General features: G+C 31.3%; 1 protein-coding gene across 1 annotated transcript; it reads left to right on the plus strand.

Moving 5' to 3' along the window:
• Positions 1-17,062: 17,062 nt before the first annotated feature.
• Positions 17,063-18,475, plus strand: LOC134689906 (ankyrin repeat and KH domain-containing protein 1-like). Its single transcript, XM_063549872.1, has one exon. It carries the CDS (start codon positions 17,063-17,065, stop codon positions 18,473-18,475), a length of 1,413 nt encoding a protein of 470 aa, XP_063405942.1.
• Positions 18,476-19,563: the final 1,088 nt, after the last annotated feature.

Consider the following 19,563-nt stretch of genomic DNA (forward strand, 5'->3'; position numbering starts at 1 on the left):
AACATTATCTGAAATCTATGTTTTCCTTAAGTAGTTAACAATTCTATCATTTTGTTTAGCTTCTAATCACAAAATGGTGTTTTTTCCTGTATAATTCATCCAAAATATGTCATTTTGTCACGTTCTGTAGTTTGAGAAAATGCGCGGTGACCTATCATTTTTATTACATTTTTGAACATGTTTCAATAGATACTACGTTTTGGCTAAGAATGAACAAAATCTTTCATTTTTATTTTAGACTCCCATACCACCTTAAGCGCAATAAAAGCAGGTTTAATCCACCATTTTCTACATTTGAAAATGCCTATACTTAGTTAGGAATATGACAGTTCCTGTCAATTCGTTTGATGTGTTTTATTATATGGTTTTGCCACTTGATTAGGTACTTTCCGTTTTGAATTTTCCTCGGAGTTCAGTATTTTTGTTATTTTACTTTTTTTTTGGTATTCTTTTACTCTACTATTAACATGATTAATAATGACAAAATAAGGCAAACGGAGAGCTGTTCAATATAACGAAAATAATGAATAATAAGATATGAATGATTACTGCAAAATAAAACATACTTGATATTTTTAATGAGGGAAACATTACTTAAATGACTAAGTTATAAGTGATCATGGGTATTAAACAAACTTTTATTGGATGAAATAACAATCAGCCTGATACTTTGTTTTTGTCTTCACCCTAGGTGTGTTCCAAATTGTGTCCATCTGATCAAACATGTTCTTTCTTTTAGATTTTTTCAGATTTTGAACACAATTCTAGATGTGCATATTAATTTTCAGGACCCTGTAATTCAATTGTTTTTAAAAGAACATTTGCATTGTGTTGCATCTTGTGCATGGAAGTAAATATTGTTGATTTATAATAGAGTTCACAATTCATTCATTCTTTTGTTCTTTTAAAATCGAGGAAAGTATGTCTCTGTTTGATTTCATTTGATTTGTGTTCATTCGATAGAATAATGCTAATGCGTTATACTTAAATAGATTAAAATATATAAAAATCACTCAATGCGTTATACTTAAATACATTAAAATATATAAAAATCACTCTTAACTGACAAGCAATAGTTACCATAATTGGTTTTAATGCGTAATTATATAATTAAGTGTGACGTAGAAAATGAGGTTTAAGACCATATCTTCCCACCTATGATTTTTTTGTATTGATATTAAACACTTAGAACCAATGTTATCTTCAAGCTAAGGGTTTAGAAAATATTTAGTTGTAGAATTAACTTAAGCACTATTTTACTTTCAATTAAAAGTTATATGTCTTTGTGAACTTATTTTTTTGGTACACTCTCACAAGAATGTGTTTTGCTATTTACACATATGTTTTCCATTTCCATTGAGTGACAAACGTACAAATTATCCATTTTAATTGTATTTATTGGTCTTAAGGTGGTTCGTGGGTAAAGAAATTTAAGCAAAAAATTAAACCTTTCTTTTTTTATTACAAATTCTATTTATACACGATTAGTTTTATTACTGTATGGAATGGTACAAAAATCAACCCAAAACAACGATTAGTTTTGGCCCCAGATGACTTTTAAATTGTTTATACCATTGAAAAAGCTCCTTTGGTGCAAAAATGTAATGTTTTGGCATTAAACTTAGAAAATCTTTTTTTAACTCATCGGTGACCTATATTTTTTATTATTGTTCTCAAATAAGCTGTACATAAACTAAATAATTGTAAAATTTAAGCGATTTCTGTAATGAGGTTATATTTATATTTTGATATTACCTCTATTTCTCCTATTAGTTCAACAGAAAAAAAGGACATTAACAAAAATGTATGCTTCTTCCGGAGGCAGATTGTGAGCTTAAATTAACGATGACCCTATGTTTTTATTTCATTTTTATTTTAAGTATATGATAAAGTCAATTTATAAAAAAAATATAGCAAAATCCTATATAAGAAAAAAAAATGATATATACCCAGGAGCCCCCTTAATTACTTAACATCATTAACATCTTGGATGGAAGATTTGTTTCCGTCGAACAATATCTCTGCATAACCGTCATGTTCTATGACCCTTTTTTTTATTGATCTCCTCTAGGCTTGATACTATAAAATGGTGTCATCCTGGTTTGCCCACTTTTAATTACATGTATATGTAAACATAGAGGGAATTGTTGTTTTAACAATTATAGTTTATTTCTGAATTATAGTGGACATATTTTTTACCTTTTATTTTACCTGTAAATGTTTAAAAGAACATTATATTCTGTTATTAAATCAAGGAAAGTGTGCAAAACTTTCTAAATTTTATATATTTTTGGCAGGAAAATGTATTTTTATTCATACAAAAAATAGGAAAAAGGTGCACTTGAAATAAACTATTTTTCCAATTTATCAACAAATAGTTTTAATTTTTGGTACATTCTGAAAAAAGGTAAAAAGTAAAAAGAATGAAACTAAAGATTTATTAGAATAAATCTCATTGAATATCTTTAACTTTATTTAACTTTTTTTTTTTAAATTTTAATAAAATACACTGTTCTGAAACTTAATATAAAAAATATCCAATTTATTCTAACAACTAGAATATAAATGCAAGCCAAGCTATAAATATAACACAATTTACACAGTTATCTGCATCCAAGCTAGCATTTTCTAAAAAAAAAAAAATAACAACAATAAAATATTTTTCGATTAATAATCATGATTACTAACAACACCAGTTAGAACTTCAACCAAAAAGGCTATTTACTGACTATGAAACAGCAACCAACAACGCAGCACGAACAGTGTGGCCAGGGGTTAATGTGAAAGGCTGCTACTTCCACTTCTCCAGTGTATTTGGCAATAGTCACAGAAATATGGACTGCAGTCCTATTATAAAGAAAATGAAGACATAACTCAACTGATAGGAGGAGCTGCAGTACTACCTCTTGTTCCACCCCACCTTGTTGGGGAAGTTTGACAAACACTAAAGAAGATATTTGAGAAACTGAAAACATACTGGCTACAACTTCATTTACAGAATACATGATAGAGTTCAGGATTGAAAGCTACCGTTTTCTATTAAATCACTATTACACAGAAGGACCCCCACCACAAATCACTTGGAAGGATGGCACAACAAACATAAGAAGAGACTCAAACATGCCCACGCAAACATCTACAAGATCATTGAGCTACTGAGAAAGACACAGGCACTAACATAATGCAACATTATCCAAGATGCAGCAGGAGGAGCCCGTCCACCAAAAAGATGACGATACACAGTATAAAAACCAGACTCCAACTACTGAAAGAAAGATTCTAACAAGGACTAATAAGCGTGGTAGATTACTCTGACACAGCCGATGATCGATCCCATCTTTTCCATATGAACTGGACAATGAAGTGAAGATTTGTAAATATCATGTTTTGTGACTTTTGGTGTAAATATAAAAGATTGTATTTATCCTCATTTTACATATTTCCTTATGCAATGCATTTATGAAATTGATTAATTTATTAAATTATGTTTGCAATGAAAGAGATCTTTTATTAATGTATTTTTATCATGAAAATCATTCAGAAACTAATGAATAATGGACACTTTTGTAACTGGATATCTTTTTTTGTTATTTGTTGTGTACATGTATGTTTGTTGAATAAATTTATATTAAAATAATGAAAAAAAATATTTGATTTTTTTGATAAATTTTTTTATACATAAAAACAACCTGAATATGCGAAAACACTTACTTACTATATACCTGACCATACCTAAGTTGGAACAGACTATACAATTGTATGCTCATTAAACCTTTTGTCTTTTTTGTTTTCTTTACTAATAGATAATTGGTAGAATTAAAAGTGGGCAAACCAGGAGTAAACCCTATAAAATAAGGACTCTCTTGGTTGAATCCGCTGATATGGCTTTTCAGCCTTAACAGTAGGATGCAAGACTACACTGGTAGTGTATAAGTTCCAACTTGAGGATTTTCTGGTTTATGAGATAGCATGATTTGGGGGTCCAAGCACTTGTGAGGCGGATGATTAGATCACAAATTTCTACAATCTATACAATATAAAAAACTGAAAAAAGATCTCCGAGCTAGCAAAAAGTGTGTGCTGATTATATCTTCATATGTGGACCACAAGACATATATTTGGTAATAATGATAATGTAGCTACAGTTCCTAGTATTATTATTTTTTATGAAAATCGATCTCCACATTGTTTAATTTTTAAGGTCAACGTTTTTTGAGTGGGACAACTCATTGTCTTGAATTAATCAACGAACTTCATCAACAAACACATATTCTTGCTGTATATGCAACATTAGTAGCAACGGAGGCAGACGATTCATTTATGTGGATAATGAATGAACTAGAGAAATTTGAGATCATATTTAATCAAATAGCACAGTAAGATAAAGATTTGAAAGAAGGACTTTGTGCAATAGAGAAAGTAAGTCATGTTGGTAACAGCTCTTCAACCAGAGACGAGCTGACATAAACCTAATAGCTATATGTCACCTTATGACATTATCGTATTTAGCTATAAAAGAAATACGAATGACAATTTAAATACAATTCAAACAAGTAAACCTAACAGGCCTGATGTTTGTAAAAAAAACAAAAAAACACTGAAATCTTCCTGAATTGGGACAGGCAAATATAGAATAAAGCGGAAAATATTTATGGGAAATTAAATTATCCTAGTAACCCGGCTAAAAATTGTATACGAAATTCCTGTCAAAAATGTGTTTTAAAAACTGAATAAATTTCAAACGTGAAAATTACTGAGGACCCAACATAGCTTACCTATATCGATGTGCTCCTCCTGTTAATTTTTATTCTTTTACATGAGATTTAAAACGTGTCTTTATATAAATGATTCAATAATAAATTCTTTAGACTGTCTTTTGTCTCTGTTATAGTGAATTCAAACTATAAGACAAACAGAAATTTATTTTTTACTAAGCTATAAAAAATAAGAATTTTATAATGATGGGAAGGTATCTAATTGACACATATTAGCAGAAAAATTACCGGACACAGATTATAGGTTGCACTTAATACAGCTGTAATTGAATATTAATAGAAAATTAATTGTGTTAACATACTGGTCCCCAGTTATGCTCTCTGTGTTCCATATCCCAGAGACAGAACGTGGGAATGTTACCAATAAATAAACACGTGCATATTGTTAACATTGAAATCTGTGGTAACCTTTCATTCGAGGTAGGGGTAGTTAAGAAAATTAGTGTAAGTTTCAACTCTGAGACTTTCAGGACATATACACGTTGAAAATATGCCGCACAGCCCTATATTTTGACCTTTGAAAAAATTGTGGTACATATGAACTTTCAATTCTAGGATTTTTTTCAAAACTTCATAGTAAAAGTGGTACAGTTTTAGCCGTAACAGAAGTTCCTATGGGAAATTGCATTGTCAATATTTACAGAAATGCAACCTTTAACAGTTACAAGTTATCATACGACCTTCAACAATGATAAAAAAATATACATGTGTAATACTTTGTTTTTTACCGAAAAATGTCCAACTGTCCGCTGTTGATTTACCGAATTTGTACACAGTACATACTTACAAACAAATAAGATAAATGTATTAAATAATACGTTAAACTACTTGCTTAGTTGGAACGTTAGTTTACCGATGTTTTTTCACGTACACTAATTCCATACTAATTACAAATCGGTGGTAATCAGACTGAGGTAAATCGAAACAGCGATACTGGTCTCATCGAAAAAATAAACATGTCTTTATATGCATGCATTACATATTCTACCAAGGTTCAACATGATCAAACTTGCAACATTTTTAATGCTGCCAGTTCCGTTTATTTAGCATGACGATCAACAATCATGATGTTCTTGTGAAAGTTTTTTGTTTGCAAAATTATTATCGCTTGTGGGTTTTTTTTGTAACATCAAGCTCATTTTGACAAAAGAAACGCGAGCTATTCTCATCTGGAGTACTTCGTTGTCGTTCTTTCGCTGTTACAAAATTCTTCTTTGAAATATCATGGAAAAATTAAACAACACTAGGCCACTATCATCATTCAAGAGTCGATATATCTAGTAACACAAAACATCTGATTGGTAATAATGATAATGATATATAATGGGAAACTAATGTTCACTCCCCACACAACAATCAGTCGGACGTAATGTTTAATCATGTATGAGAAGATTTTTACCTATGGCTGTTTTTTTTTTAACTCTTATCGATAGTTAGAAGTTTTGAAAGTCAACATTGATCAACAAATAAATCACCATGGCAAAAATAGTTAGTCCCAGCTGTTCTCATGTGCGGTTTTGCCTTTTTATGACAATGTTTCCAAGTACATTTTCTTTGTATAATATATTATAGAATTTTGTGCAAAAAACTATAATAGATATAAAGTGACTTTGAAAAGCAAAATAGTTAAACAAGATACGACCTACGAACACTGACTCGACAGAAACCGTCAGTCGTAGGCTAAAGGATTTTTTTTAACTTTGATTACGTTGTTTTGTCAATTTGTAGTATTTTTGCGGAACACTTTAGTGTTTAATGTTCAATAAGAAAATGCCCGCTACAAGGATAAAACAACGCTTTTAATATCTGATATCAAAGAAACTAGTCTCAAGTACTCCTGTGTCAGATACGTTACTTATGTTAAGCAGCAGGATTACACACACTTGCGCAGCAAACGTTTCAGCATGCTTTTCACTGTAAATGATTTAGCAAAATTATTTCTCTTTTGAAATTATTACTCTAAATTCAAGGAAAAGGTTCACAATTATTTCTATTTTAATGAGTATGATATCATCAAATTGTTAAATACGGATCATTGAAATCAAGACAAGAATGATTTTATTATAAAAAAAAGTGATGTACAATAAATCGAGGGAAAAACATTTCGTGATGAAATTTAAATCTAAAATGTTAATGTGAAAAAAAACAAAGTTTGACACTTGCGATCACAGGCAACAACTGTAAAATGGAAAAAAAGACTAACCTACCCCTAACTCTTACCCTTTAAGGACTTAATTTGATTTTAATCATCTAATAATTACGCACCAGTTTTTGTGTTCTTAGCATAACGTTAATGCTAAGATTACATAAATTTAGAAACACACACTACATTTTTTCTCTTTTGCAGAGTTTGGTGATCCAAAATAAAGCTATGAAAATACACGAGACAGAAATCAGTAAGTTATAAACTATTATGAAAACAATTAAATTTCTGACACAATTTGGTTCGCATAGATAATTTGTCTTTGAAACATTAATGTGTACGACTGATGTCTGTGTGACTAACATGAAAGGTTTCAGTGACAAAGAGGTTGTAAATGTCTATCATCTCTTCAAGATAAGTATGTTGTTGTTCCTGCGGACAAAGCTTCAAATACTATTGTATTTGTATGTAAATCGTATTACTACGAGTGTCTAATAAAAGAATTAGGAATAAATGAGCACTCAGGTAATCCCACATACAAAAACATTACATTTGACAAAGATGAGATTTTGGCGAATCATAAGTCCTTCATGGCTTCTATGAACATTGCATTGAACAACAAATCGGAGGACTTACCTTGTTTGTATTGGATACCTAAACTTCACAAAATTCCGTACAAACAACGGTACACTGCCGGCTCATCTGCTTGTTCTACTAAAGAATTGTCCATTGGATTGACTTAAATTCTGTCCGCAGTTAAAGAGGCTCTTCAGATATACTGTGAAACTGTTAACTCACATAGTGGTATTAACCATATGTGGATTCTGAAAAACTCTAAAGAACTTCTGGATAATTTTAAATCTCGGTCTTTTTCTGAAATTAGTTCTATTAAAACTTTTGATTTTTCAACCTTGTATACCACCATTCCACATGTGAAATTGAAAAACCGTCTAAAAGAAATAATCCACAATGCTTTTCATCATAAAAATGGTAGCATACACTATAAATTTATCACTTTGGGATACCATAAGGCATATTTTGTTAATAAGGAGCAAAAGGGTAAAACATATTACACAGAGGAACAAGTGATCAGTATGCTGGAGCTTCTTATTGTCGATATAATTGTTGAATTTGGAGGTAGACTGTTTTAACAAATTGTCGGCATTCCTATTGGAACGAACTGTGCGCCTATCCTTGCCGACCTCTTTTCATTTTCATATGAATCGGAGTTCCTTCAGACACTTGTCAAAAACAAGATGATCAAAGAAGCCAGGTTATTTAATTTCACTTTCAGATATATTGATGATGTTCTTTCCATTAACAATCCGAACTTTTCTGATTGGGTTCCATTAATATACCCATCAGAACTAGAAATTAAAGACACGGCTTCCCCCGCCTCATTTTTTTACTTATACTTCGAAATTGACATACACAGTCATCTCAGTACCATAATCTATGACATACGAGACGATTTTAATTTTGAAATTATCAATTTCCCCCACCTTAGTAGTAATATACCAACTTCACCTGCATATGGAATATACATTTCCCAACTTATCAGGTATTCAGACTTTAAAACGTCACCAGTGTATGAGCAGAAAGTTGATGAACCAAGGATATGTCAAAGAACGTCTCTTCCTTTTTCTAAAAAAAGTACATCGGAAGATATCCAGAACTTGTTGATAAATATTACGTATCAACTTCACAAATAATACAAGATGGTCTTGAAGTATAGATTTTGCGTACTGACGTTGGTTATCATCTTAATAACGTGTTATAGTATTCTTTTATTTGTCTTTATTAATTTTACTTGTACTGTTGAGTCATTTTTTTTAGATATTCTTTTGAAGTGACTCTGTGGTTATGTAAAACATCATACTTTAAACGACAAAATTATTTCATTTATTAATATTACTTTTACTTATGGATCTTGACATACTGTGAATGACAATACTATTTTATTCAATAATACTACTTTTTCTGTTAATAGATATAGGACGAAGTGGTGTGAGTGCCAATGAGACAACTCTCCATCCAAATAACAATTTAAAAAGTAAACCATTATAGGTTAAAGTACGGCCTTCAACACGAAGCCTTGGCTCACACCGAACAACAAGCTATAAAGGGCCCCAAAATTACTAGTGTAAAACCATTCAAACGGGAAAACCAACGGTCAAATCTATATAAACAAAACGAGAAACGAGAAACACGTATATATTACATAAACAAACGACAACTACTGTACATCAGATTCCTGACTTAGGACAGGTGCAAACATTTGCAGCGGGATTAAACGTTTTAATGGATCCAAACCTTCTCCCTTTTTCTGAAACAATAGCATAACATCATCACACAGAAAAACATACGATACAATATCAATTTGCAGACTTAACTCAATCAAAAAACGTATGATTACACAATGAACGAATAAATTTGATCTGCGATATCTGAATACAAATGCACAGTTAATTAAATATTAGAGACAAACATTCATGACCACAAAGCTAACAAACAAATTCAAACACATGACATCACTGAGAAATATTTAACCAATCAATGTTCACTTTAGAAAAAAAACTTTTTTTTATAATCTTGAAGTTTATACAAATGTTGTAAGAATAAGTGAAAAATTGAAGATTTTACAAATAATCAAAGCTGGTGTACAGACAAGATCCATATAAATAAAAAATAACAAAAAAGCATTATAAACAGTATCAACAGGTCGAATTAACAAGAAAATACGATTTGAGAGTACTCGCAGTTACTGACAGCTAGTTAAAAGCCAAAACCAATTAATAGTAAAAAATCATGCATCAGAGACTAAAATCGACTAAAACACATCACAGGGATTTAGTATTTTAACGTCATTAATAGTCAAAGAAGACATGACTTGTGCAATGCCAAAAATAAATGTATCGACAGGTAGTAGTATACTGAAGAGCGACTTCTATAGAAATAAAAGTTAACGTGTCTGTGTATCTATACATCTCGCCTCAAAAGATAATGAAATTTAGTTATGTTTTAATTTGCTAATGACAAAATCAATATTAGTGCCAATGTGAACTATATTCAGAGATATAATTACAATATTGGTACGATAACCCTTACTTATAAGTTTGTTTAAAGGTTCGATGAGTTTACAAGGATCACATAGTGATTTCCTCGCTCTAAGTCTGTTTTTTATGATACACATTTGACGTGAAACTGTACTTATGTATCCCGTCATACTTTGAATCACACAATTATTTTATTTATCATTATTCCTTCTACTGTTAAATCTGTTTTTTGTTATATCTACTTTACGTGACTCTGCATTTATGTATGCCGTCAATCGAACGACATTTTTTTTTTTTTATGTCTTTCTGTGCAATTTCAAACGCGCAATTTTACACCAGTACTGTAAACCTTCTATCCTGTACGGGTAGTCTTTACATAGATAAGTTAAGTCGTATAAGAAAATTAATATGAGTATGTTAGATTTGATGTATGCCTTTTTGTGCTTCTTCGGTAAATTTGTTGTTTTTATAGTGATATTAAGATGATAACACAATATTGACTGCTGCACCCCTATAGCTATTTTTGACATTTTTACTCTTTTAGTATGTTTGTTTTGTTTATGCATCGTTGACAATGTAATGGAATTTGATGCGACTGCCATATAAGTGAGAGGTTTAGCTAGCTATAAAACCAGGTTCAATCCACCATTTTCTACATTAGAAAATGCCTGTACCAAGTCAGGAATATGACAGTTGTTATCCATTCGTTTGATGTGTTTGAACTTTTGATTTTGCCTTTTGATTTTTGATTTTGCCTTTTGATTTTTGATTTTCCTTTTTGAATTTTCCTCGGAGTTCAGTATTTTTGTGTTTTTACTTTTTACATTCGTTCACAACATGAACAATCAGTAAACATTTCTTTTTTTATATAGTTTGTCATTATAATGTTTACATTTACACTAGAAATAAGAAGATTTGGTATGAGTGCAAATGAGACAACACAACATCCAAGTCACAATTTATAAAAGAAAACCATTATCAGTCAATGTACGGGGTTGGCCTGCAATGTATGAAGGGTACCAATAAAATACTATTTTAAAAAGTAAAATCACAAAAATACCGAACTCAGAGGAAAATCAATTTGGAAAGTCCATAATCACATGGCAAAATCAAAACGCTTCAAAAACGAATGGACAAGAACTGTCATATTCCTGACTTAGTACAGGCATTTTCAAATGTAGAAAATGGTGGATTAAACCTGGTTAAAAACCTTCAAACGGGAGGACCAACGGTATAATCTATATAAAAACAAGGAAGACATTATGATTATTTTTTTACCTCTGTTTTTTTAAATTTGTATTAATAATGACAAAATGTAACATGCCAAAATAATCAATTAGTCAAGATTTAAAAAAAAACAGAATGGCCGGTATTGGTTGTCGACTTCTTAAAGGTAAACAAGGTGACAAACAAAACCGGCAATTCAATTTCTGTTTATAACTTAAATGAGTTATTGTCCATAATGAACTTTAAGAAGTCTTTTATTAAATCAAGTCAACTTCTTATGAGAATTATGGCAATTACTTTACCCTCAATTATATAGGTGTTTTTTACCCATTTTTTGTATTTCTTGCAAAATTCATAGAAATGAGCAACAAATTACAATTCCAAATGTCACCAAGTTATTCATCACGATAGTAATGTTCACCTTTCTACGTAGAAGTTGCATTTCTGTTTACCACTTTCATTTTTTAGATTAGAAAGAAAATAAATCCGAGAATAAAAAGCTCATAAGCACTTCTTATTTTTCAAAATAAAAAAAAGTATAGGGCTCTTCGGCATTTTTACAGTTTTGGGAAACAGAACCTACACAAAATATGTATCTTTGAAAAAAATATACATTTTTGTACATGATATATGTTACCCGAAAAAGAGCAGTTTCTCTGACAATCAGCTGTGTTTCAAACTCCAACCTGTAGAGAAGTTATTGCACTTACTTGTATTTTGCAGAACTTTCATAAACAGTCACAATTCTCACATTTTACTTTATTGTTTTTACATTGAGAAATATGGAGATAAATAGGAAATAAGTCCATCCAAAATTGTAAGCAAAACCGATTTTGGTTCACATTAATTCATTTTTCAAATATTTTTGTTTTGTCTTGTATAAATTTATTTTTTGATTCAAAATGCAAAATTATCGATATAGCTTAATTGAACATCTTGTTTTTGAAAGCGTTATTGTCTGCAGCATAACGTTGCAAAAACACACTTAAGATTAAATTGCAGAAATTAATAATAGTATTTTGCATAATGTTTTATTCTTTCTTATGCCTGAACACTTTCTCCGCATTGATCAATCTATAGGTTGATAGTAAATTCAGCAGTTCTGGTCAAACCAACTATGTCACTGTTTATAATACGACTTTTATTTATCAACTTTCGTTATCTTCATGTGATATATATATTTATATAATTTAAATCTTGATAAATTATTTTAAATAGCCATCATTATTTTCAGAGAAATTAGGAAATAATCTTACCAAGTGCACATGTCAAGGTGAGTGTTTATCAAAATCAGTTAGTGTTCTCGTTATAATTGTTTTACATTGTCATTTCGGGGTCTTTTATAGCTGACTATAGGGTATGGACTTTGCTCAGTGTTGAAGGCCACAAGCTGACCTGTAGTTGTTAATTTCTGTGTCATTTTGATTTATTGATGAGAGTTGTCTCTTTGGTAATCATACCACATCTTCATTTTCATATTCAATTGATTAGAAATAAAACAAAAGGTTTAAGATTTCGGGGAACTAAAACATTCAAAAGATATAAACTGGAAAGAAGAAAACATAGAAATTTTAGGAATATATTTTGATTATAATTATCAATAATGCCTAAAATTAACCACAGAGAAGCTAGTTGTGTAATACAAACTTTATTTCAAGTATAGATAGAGGGCAACTCAAAAAAAGAAGATGATAACTGGAAAATTATTCCAAAACGTAAAGACATACACAAATTTTGGAAATATTTTTATAAGAATGAAATGGCTTATGTTAGCATGTTAACGGAGAATTATCTGGTAAGAAAATACTACTCTGTATGTCAATGATATAACTGTACTAAAAACATTTAAGAATTGACCAAACTGGATTAGATTTTTTCTTGTTTGCTGTAAAAGCTACACTAATCGACAGGCAATTACAGTCATTTCTTTTAATTTAATTCTAAATTCCATTTTACACCGTAGAACACCACGAAAAAACGTTGATGACGTCACGGTCACATGACTAAGTTATGTTAATGGGCTGACAACAAAGAAACGTCAGCCAATGTGAAGACTCATTACATCCAAAATTAAATTATATAAGAATGTTCTTATAAAACTGTTGCCAACATAATAAATTCGGAAAAGTAATATATACTGCTAAAACTTAACATTTCACCACACATACAAAAGGAAAAAAACTTCGTCGATGTAACAAATCAATCCTTTTTACACCAACATACTTTCACGGAATTCATTTGAATTTCGTGGTGACCATAATAGTAAATTGTAACTACGTATTAATTCACGTGCACAAGTGATATGATTATTGTTGTTCTGTTTCTTTATTTCGGGGACAATTTGCTCCGTAGATGATATGTAATTTCTGAATGACCAATTAAACGCTTAGCTACTGCAAGTGTAACGTTCTACGGGTATGTTCGTTTTATAGCAGGAAAACATTATAAGAGGAATGTGAAACCCATCATAAATTATTCTAATTATTGTGATGGATCAGTATTATGAGATCCTTATTATAAGTAACTACGACATTGGAAGAAATTGAATGTGGTTCGTATAAAAACGGCACATGTATTTTATTTTATCCATATGTTTTTCATAATGTGGTACAAGATAATTATGTTGCTGCGGTATAATATTTCGACACAACTATTTGAAATTCACAAAACATTTATTTAATTCTTTTGACCAAAGATTTGTAAACTATGCATTGTCAAATCCTTGTGTTTTCGTTGGTAGTAACATAGTACATTTCATAGTCAGTCACCTGTGTCATTTCAGGTGCACACTACGATTGTGGATTTAATTTGAATATTTCAACCAATGAAATGAGACGTTACAAGTTGTTTGTTTGTGATACGCCTGAATGTTGTCAATGAACTATCAAACGCTAAACTTGGCTGCATTTCACTGTATCACTTTTTTAGATACTGACCGAACGACCACGGCTTACGGTTTATGAGTTAATAAACAACCATTACGATAAAAGTATTCAGTAAAGGTCGATTCCACTATATCGCTTACATCCAAATTATTAAAAAAAAAATAAGAATGCTGCGAACTAATATAACAAAAAAATGGTTGTTATTTTTATAAGTTACTGAGGAGATACAATAACCTTGTATTCTGAACCAATCTGATACTTCATTAATAGGACATAATGCAATCTACGTGACCAACTATCAGCGTTGAACAGGACTGAATTGCTGTGTTGTACATGTTCTGTAAACAAAAACACATCGAACAGATCACTAATAAACATTTGATTCACGATTTTAAAAAAGGGGGCACTAGCTAGAAAATATAAATATTTTTAAAACTTTCACTGCAGATTTATACTGTATGTAATGTTAACTGGAAGAAAGACTAAGTATAACTATAAGTAAATGTATACTTATTCATGTTAACTTCAATTATACCCCTTAGCTAGAGATGGATGACACATTAATATGCAGTTTAAATCCTAAATATGACCTACATTTTTAGAAAAATAAAGAAAAGTAAAGTAGATTGCGTCTATACAGAAATGCACACAAAACAAAGCTACATATTATCGAGATCTGTAAATTGTTTATTTTTAATACATTAAACAAATACTTGCAACAGTAGTATACCGCGAATCGAAAGTCATGTATCAAATGAGATAACACAAACTCGGATTACAAACTGTAAACGAAGGAAATACACCTCCTATAAAAACAGAAACACTAAAGTGCAACAAAAAACAACAACAACAATAAAACATACACAGAAACTAACTATTTGATAACAACTGGCATTTTTCTGACTTAGTACAGGACATTTTAAGACAAAATAGTGGATCTATCCTAGTTTTGTGGCTTGCCAAACCTCCTGCTTTTATGGCAATGTTTATAATAACAATAAAATAAAAACATTACATGACAGGACTACAGTACAAATCAATGCAAGAAAATTCAGGACAAAAAACACACAAATAAACAGTACAATAATAAATAACGACAAGAAATAGTTTATAATTTTAATACTCCAGATGCACTTTTCATAAACATAATACCGGAGCCAAACACTGGCGTATAGACCAACGTGCACCAGAAAATTGGTTAAATCCGTACACGTTAGATGTAAGCAAGAGAAACGCTAAACAATCGTAAAACGCGCGTTGCATCGGTTTGAGGTACGTCGAAATGCAAAGGTATTCGCTTGGTGAAGTTTTCAATCCAGGAAACTTCAAATGATTATTTAGCTCAAGCGGTTTTTACTCGTATATCTGTTTGTAACATGCACGTAACACATAAGTGTAAGGCGCGTTGTTAAATGCTTCATATTAGATTGAAATATATTTAGGTCTCGTTGTAAACGCCCCAAGATCATTCGACTTTCATTTGGTGTTTTTATTGGACGTACGAGGCTTTTGAAATGTCTGGCGTAGTTTCAGTGCTCCTTTAACGTATAAAACGCACCCAAAGCGTAAACAAATGTATTCTCACATTCAACGAAACTTGTCTTCGAAAATATTCTATTGAAACACTAAATAAAAAAAATAAGTTATACTTTGAAAAACTCAAGATATATGTTTATAAGTCAGATAATGTGTACTGCAACGAATTGGACAACTCCCTGCAATTATCTAATTCAAAGGAATATCTTTTGTGTCGATCCTGTTTCGTATACAACCGGATATTACATACTATTATTTGATAGATGTACGTCTATCGCGGTAAAAGGGATTAGAGTTAAAAACAAATATGTTACCAATTTGTTCTATTTTTGACAAAATTCACCATTTATGCAGAAAGACAGAGTTTTCTAAAAAAAAAATGCCTTAAGATACCCCATTGATGGCTGTAGACAACTGGTGATATTTAAGCTATAACTTTCAGAGCAGATGATATTTATAGCAGCTATCGCAGCATGAACGACGACGGACAAAACGACGGCGACAAACTTGTGAAAAATGACAGACGCAAAGTGAAGGGAAAAGTTCATATTGTCCCTTTGGATTGGTGAGCTAAAATCGGTGTTCTTAATCATTTTGCCATAAACATTTATATTTTTAGATTCTCACAACGTCGTTATTGGGTATTGGAAAAAGCAAGACGATATGTTCGTTAAAACGCCAGTTGTAAAGGTAGTTTCAGAGATTTTACAATCAAAACAGAGTGTATTACTAGTAGGTGAACCTGGTATTGGTAAGAGTATGCTGATGCATCATATCGCTTTACAGCTACTCAACAAGAATGAATATAGTATAATTCCTTGTTCCGGAATCCAGGATATATGTTGTCATTTTAAAACAGACATAAGACAGTTGTTTGTTCTTGATGATATATGTGGTCGATTTACTGTTAGTATAAGTGACATTGAATATTTGCATCAAAATGAAAATACTTTGAAATTGATGCTGGAAAAGGGGAATATTAAGATAGCCGCAACATGTCGATTAGATATTTACAATGATGAAAAGTTCCGTGCATCATGTTCTCTTTTCACATCAAATACCTTTAATTTGTCTGAAGAATATTCAAAGGAGGACAAATTATCGATCTCTACTATGTATTTAAACGAAACTAATATGCAGCTTTTAAACTGTCAAAATGGATGGTTTACACCTCTAATGTGTTATCTTTATTCAAAAAATGAAAATTTCAATTTGATTGATTTTTTACACGGACCATACGAAACATACCAAAAAGAATGGGAACAGTTACAATCAATTAATCCCTACAAATACTGTGCAATATTTTTGTGTGTTATTTTCAATGGCAATATAAAGGATTTATCAAGGGATATTCATAATGAAAATATAAGTATTGATAAAAAAGTCTTGAAATACATTTACGACACATGCGGAGTAAATCGTGGTACATCTAGCAGTGAAATGAAGAATGTCTTAGACAGCCTTGTTGGAACTTACTTGCGGAAAACAGGAAACGAGTATAGGGTTATCCATGACCAAATGTTTGATTTTATGTGTTGTTTCTTCGGTCACAATGATGCATCGGTCGAATGTATATTACGTCACGCAGACATCAGAGTTTTAAATGAACGGACACAACTGGAATCGATCAATGAACACCATTGCAAATTTTCTATAATTATATCAAAGAAGTATGAACGAGATTATTTTGAGAGAATAAAAACTGATTTACAACTTGGAAAACTGACCCAATGCTTTTGCAATGCTCAGATGAAGAATGACAATTATAGAGCTTCATTTCTCGAAGTATTGAAGTCAATAGGCAACGACTCTGTACTTGATTGCCATATTATACAAGAAAACATGATAACATCGTGTTCAGAAGGATATTATGATATAGTGGAATACTTTATTTCTACTAAAGTTGATTTAGATAAAGGATATTCGTACATTACACCTTTGGTAGCTGCTTGTTGTGGAGGGAACGAGAAGGTTGTAGATTTACTTATAGACAAAGGTTGTGATGTCAACCAAGTTGATGATATGGAAAGGACACCTCTTTCAGCTGCTTGTATACGTGGACATAGACAGATAGTAGAATTACTAATACAAAAAGGAGGTGATGTTAACCAGAGTAATGGCAAAAGGACACCTCTGACGGCTGCATGTACATATGGGAATAAGCAAATAATAGAGTCACTTATAAGCAAAGGAGGTGTTGTTAACCAAGTTGATGGTTTGGGAAGGACACCTCTTGCAGCTGCTTGTTTCTATGGTTACACAAAAATAGTACAGTTAATTTTAGATATAAGATGTGATGTTAAACAAGTGGATGGTATAAGCCAGACACCTTTAACCGCTGCTTGCGAGGGAGGAAATGAGGGGATAGTTCATTTACTGATGATAGACAATACATGTGATGTTAACCAGGTTGATGGTAATGGGAAGACACCTCTTACAGCTGCTTGTATCCGTGGAAATGAACAGATAGTAAAGTTACTTATATACAAAGGAGGGGATGTTGATCAGGTGGATGGTATTGGACAGACACCTCTAACCGCTGCCTGCGATGGAGGAAATGAGAAGATAGTAAATTTACTGATACACACTGGATGTGATGTTAAGCAGGTTGATGGTAATGGGAGGACACCTCTGACAGCTGCTAAGAGGAAAGGAAATCAAAATATAGTACAGTTGATTATCGATAAAGGCAGTGATGATAACAAGGCTAATGGAAAAAGAGAGACACATGTAACAGCTGCTGGACGGACAGAAAATAAACCTATAGAACAGTTAAAAATAAAGGAGGTCGGTGGGGTTAACAAGGATGATGTAAAGTGGTCGAGGCGAAGGAGGAAATGCATTATATTATAATATTTCCTAATTCAACACATTGTTATGAACTTCTAAAATATAATTTCACTTAAGCATTACTTATTACCAATTTATGTAGTATTGGAGTTCGTATTTCATGTTTGTATTGAAATGCAATATATAAAAAAAATGTAATAAAAACAATATTTTTAATAATTACTTTTTTCTGTCTTTATTTTATGGAACATTAGACCTGAAAAAAGAATTGTAACACCACCTTATTTTGAGTGGCATGTATCACAGGCTATCGTTTCTCAAAGACATTGGAAGGCAAGCTTAGATCATTCGTCGGTTATAAGTCCCATCGTATCCCTTTCAAAAATCTAGTAGAATTATATTGTAACCTGCTAGTGGTAACGGGTAGTTGTAAATCCAATAGTAATGGTTTAACCTGTTGCGGATTTTTCAAATCAACACAACATTATATTACAGAAAAAAATAAGTTCCATAGGATAAACAGAACAACTGTATTCATGTTATTTTGTCCATATCAAAAGTAACAAATATGTAAATTCCTGGATTAATCGTAAATTTATCAATCCTAAAAGTTAGTTCTTTCTTTTTTATATTAACTCCAGGGGCAAAATGCTTCTAAAGTTGTAAATATTTGACCATAAAAACTTATAGTGGAGTGACAGATCAAGACAATTTGCTTATTTTACGACTTTAATGGACTGGCATACAAATATTTTTGGGCAAAGCAAATACCTTAAGCTTACTTTTTTGCTCGGTCTTATACATTTCATGCGGTGCAGGGTTTTTACAAAATGGAAAGAAAAAAGACATTTGGATTTTTTTCAAATTTCAAGATGGGAACACATTTGTTTTTACTCTTTTTTTAGTATTTTGATATATGATAATGCATTTTATACAGAGTTTAAATGTGTATTCATAATGAAAAACTAGATTTCTTTATTTTTTTTCTCAATTTCGTTAATTTTCACTCAGTTTAGCGAAAGCACACTCCGCTGTGTTTTTTTAAGTTGTTACAGCATGTGTAAATATAGATTACATTGATAATGTCTTGATTCTCCGAATTAAAATGTTTTAAACTTCCTATTGTAAAGTTTCAAAGCCATTCAAAGTCA

Source organism: Mytilus trossulus, chromosome 11, assembly GCF_036588685.1.
Source record: "Mytilus trossulus isolate FHL-02 chromosome 11, PNRI_Mtr1.1.1.hap1, whole genome shotgun sequence".
Taxonomy (NCBI): Eukaryota; Metazoa; Mollusca; class Bivalvia; order Mytilida; family Mytilidae; genus Mytilus; species Mytilus trossulus.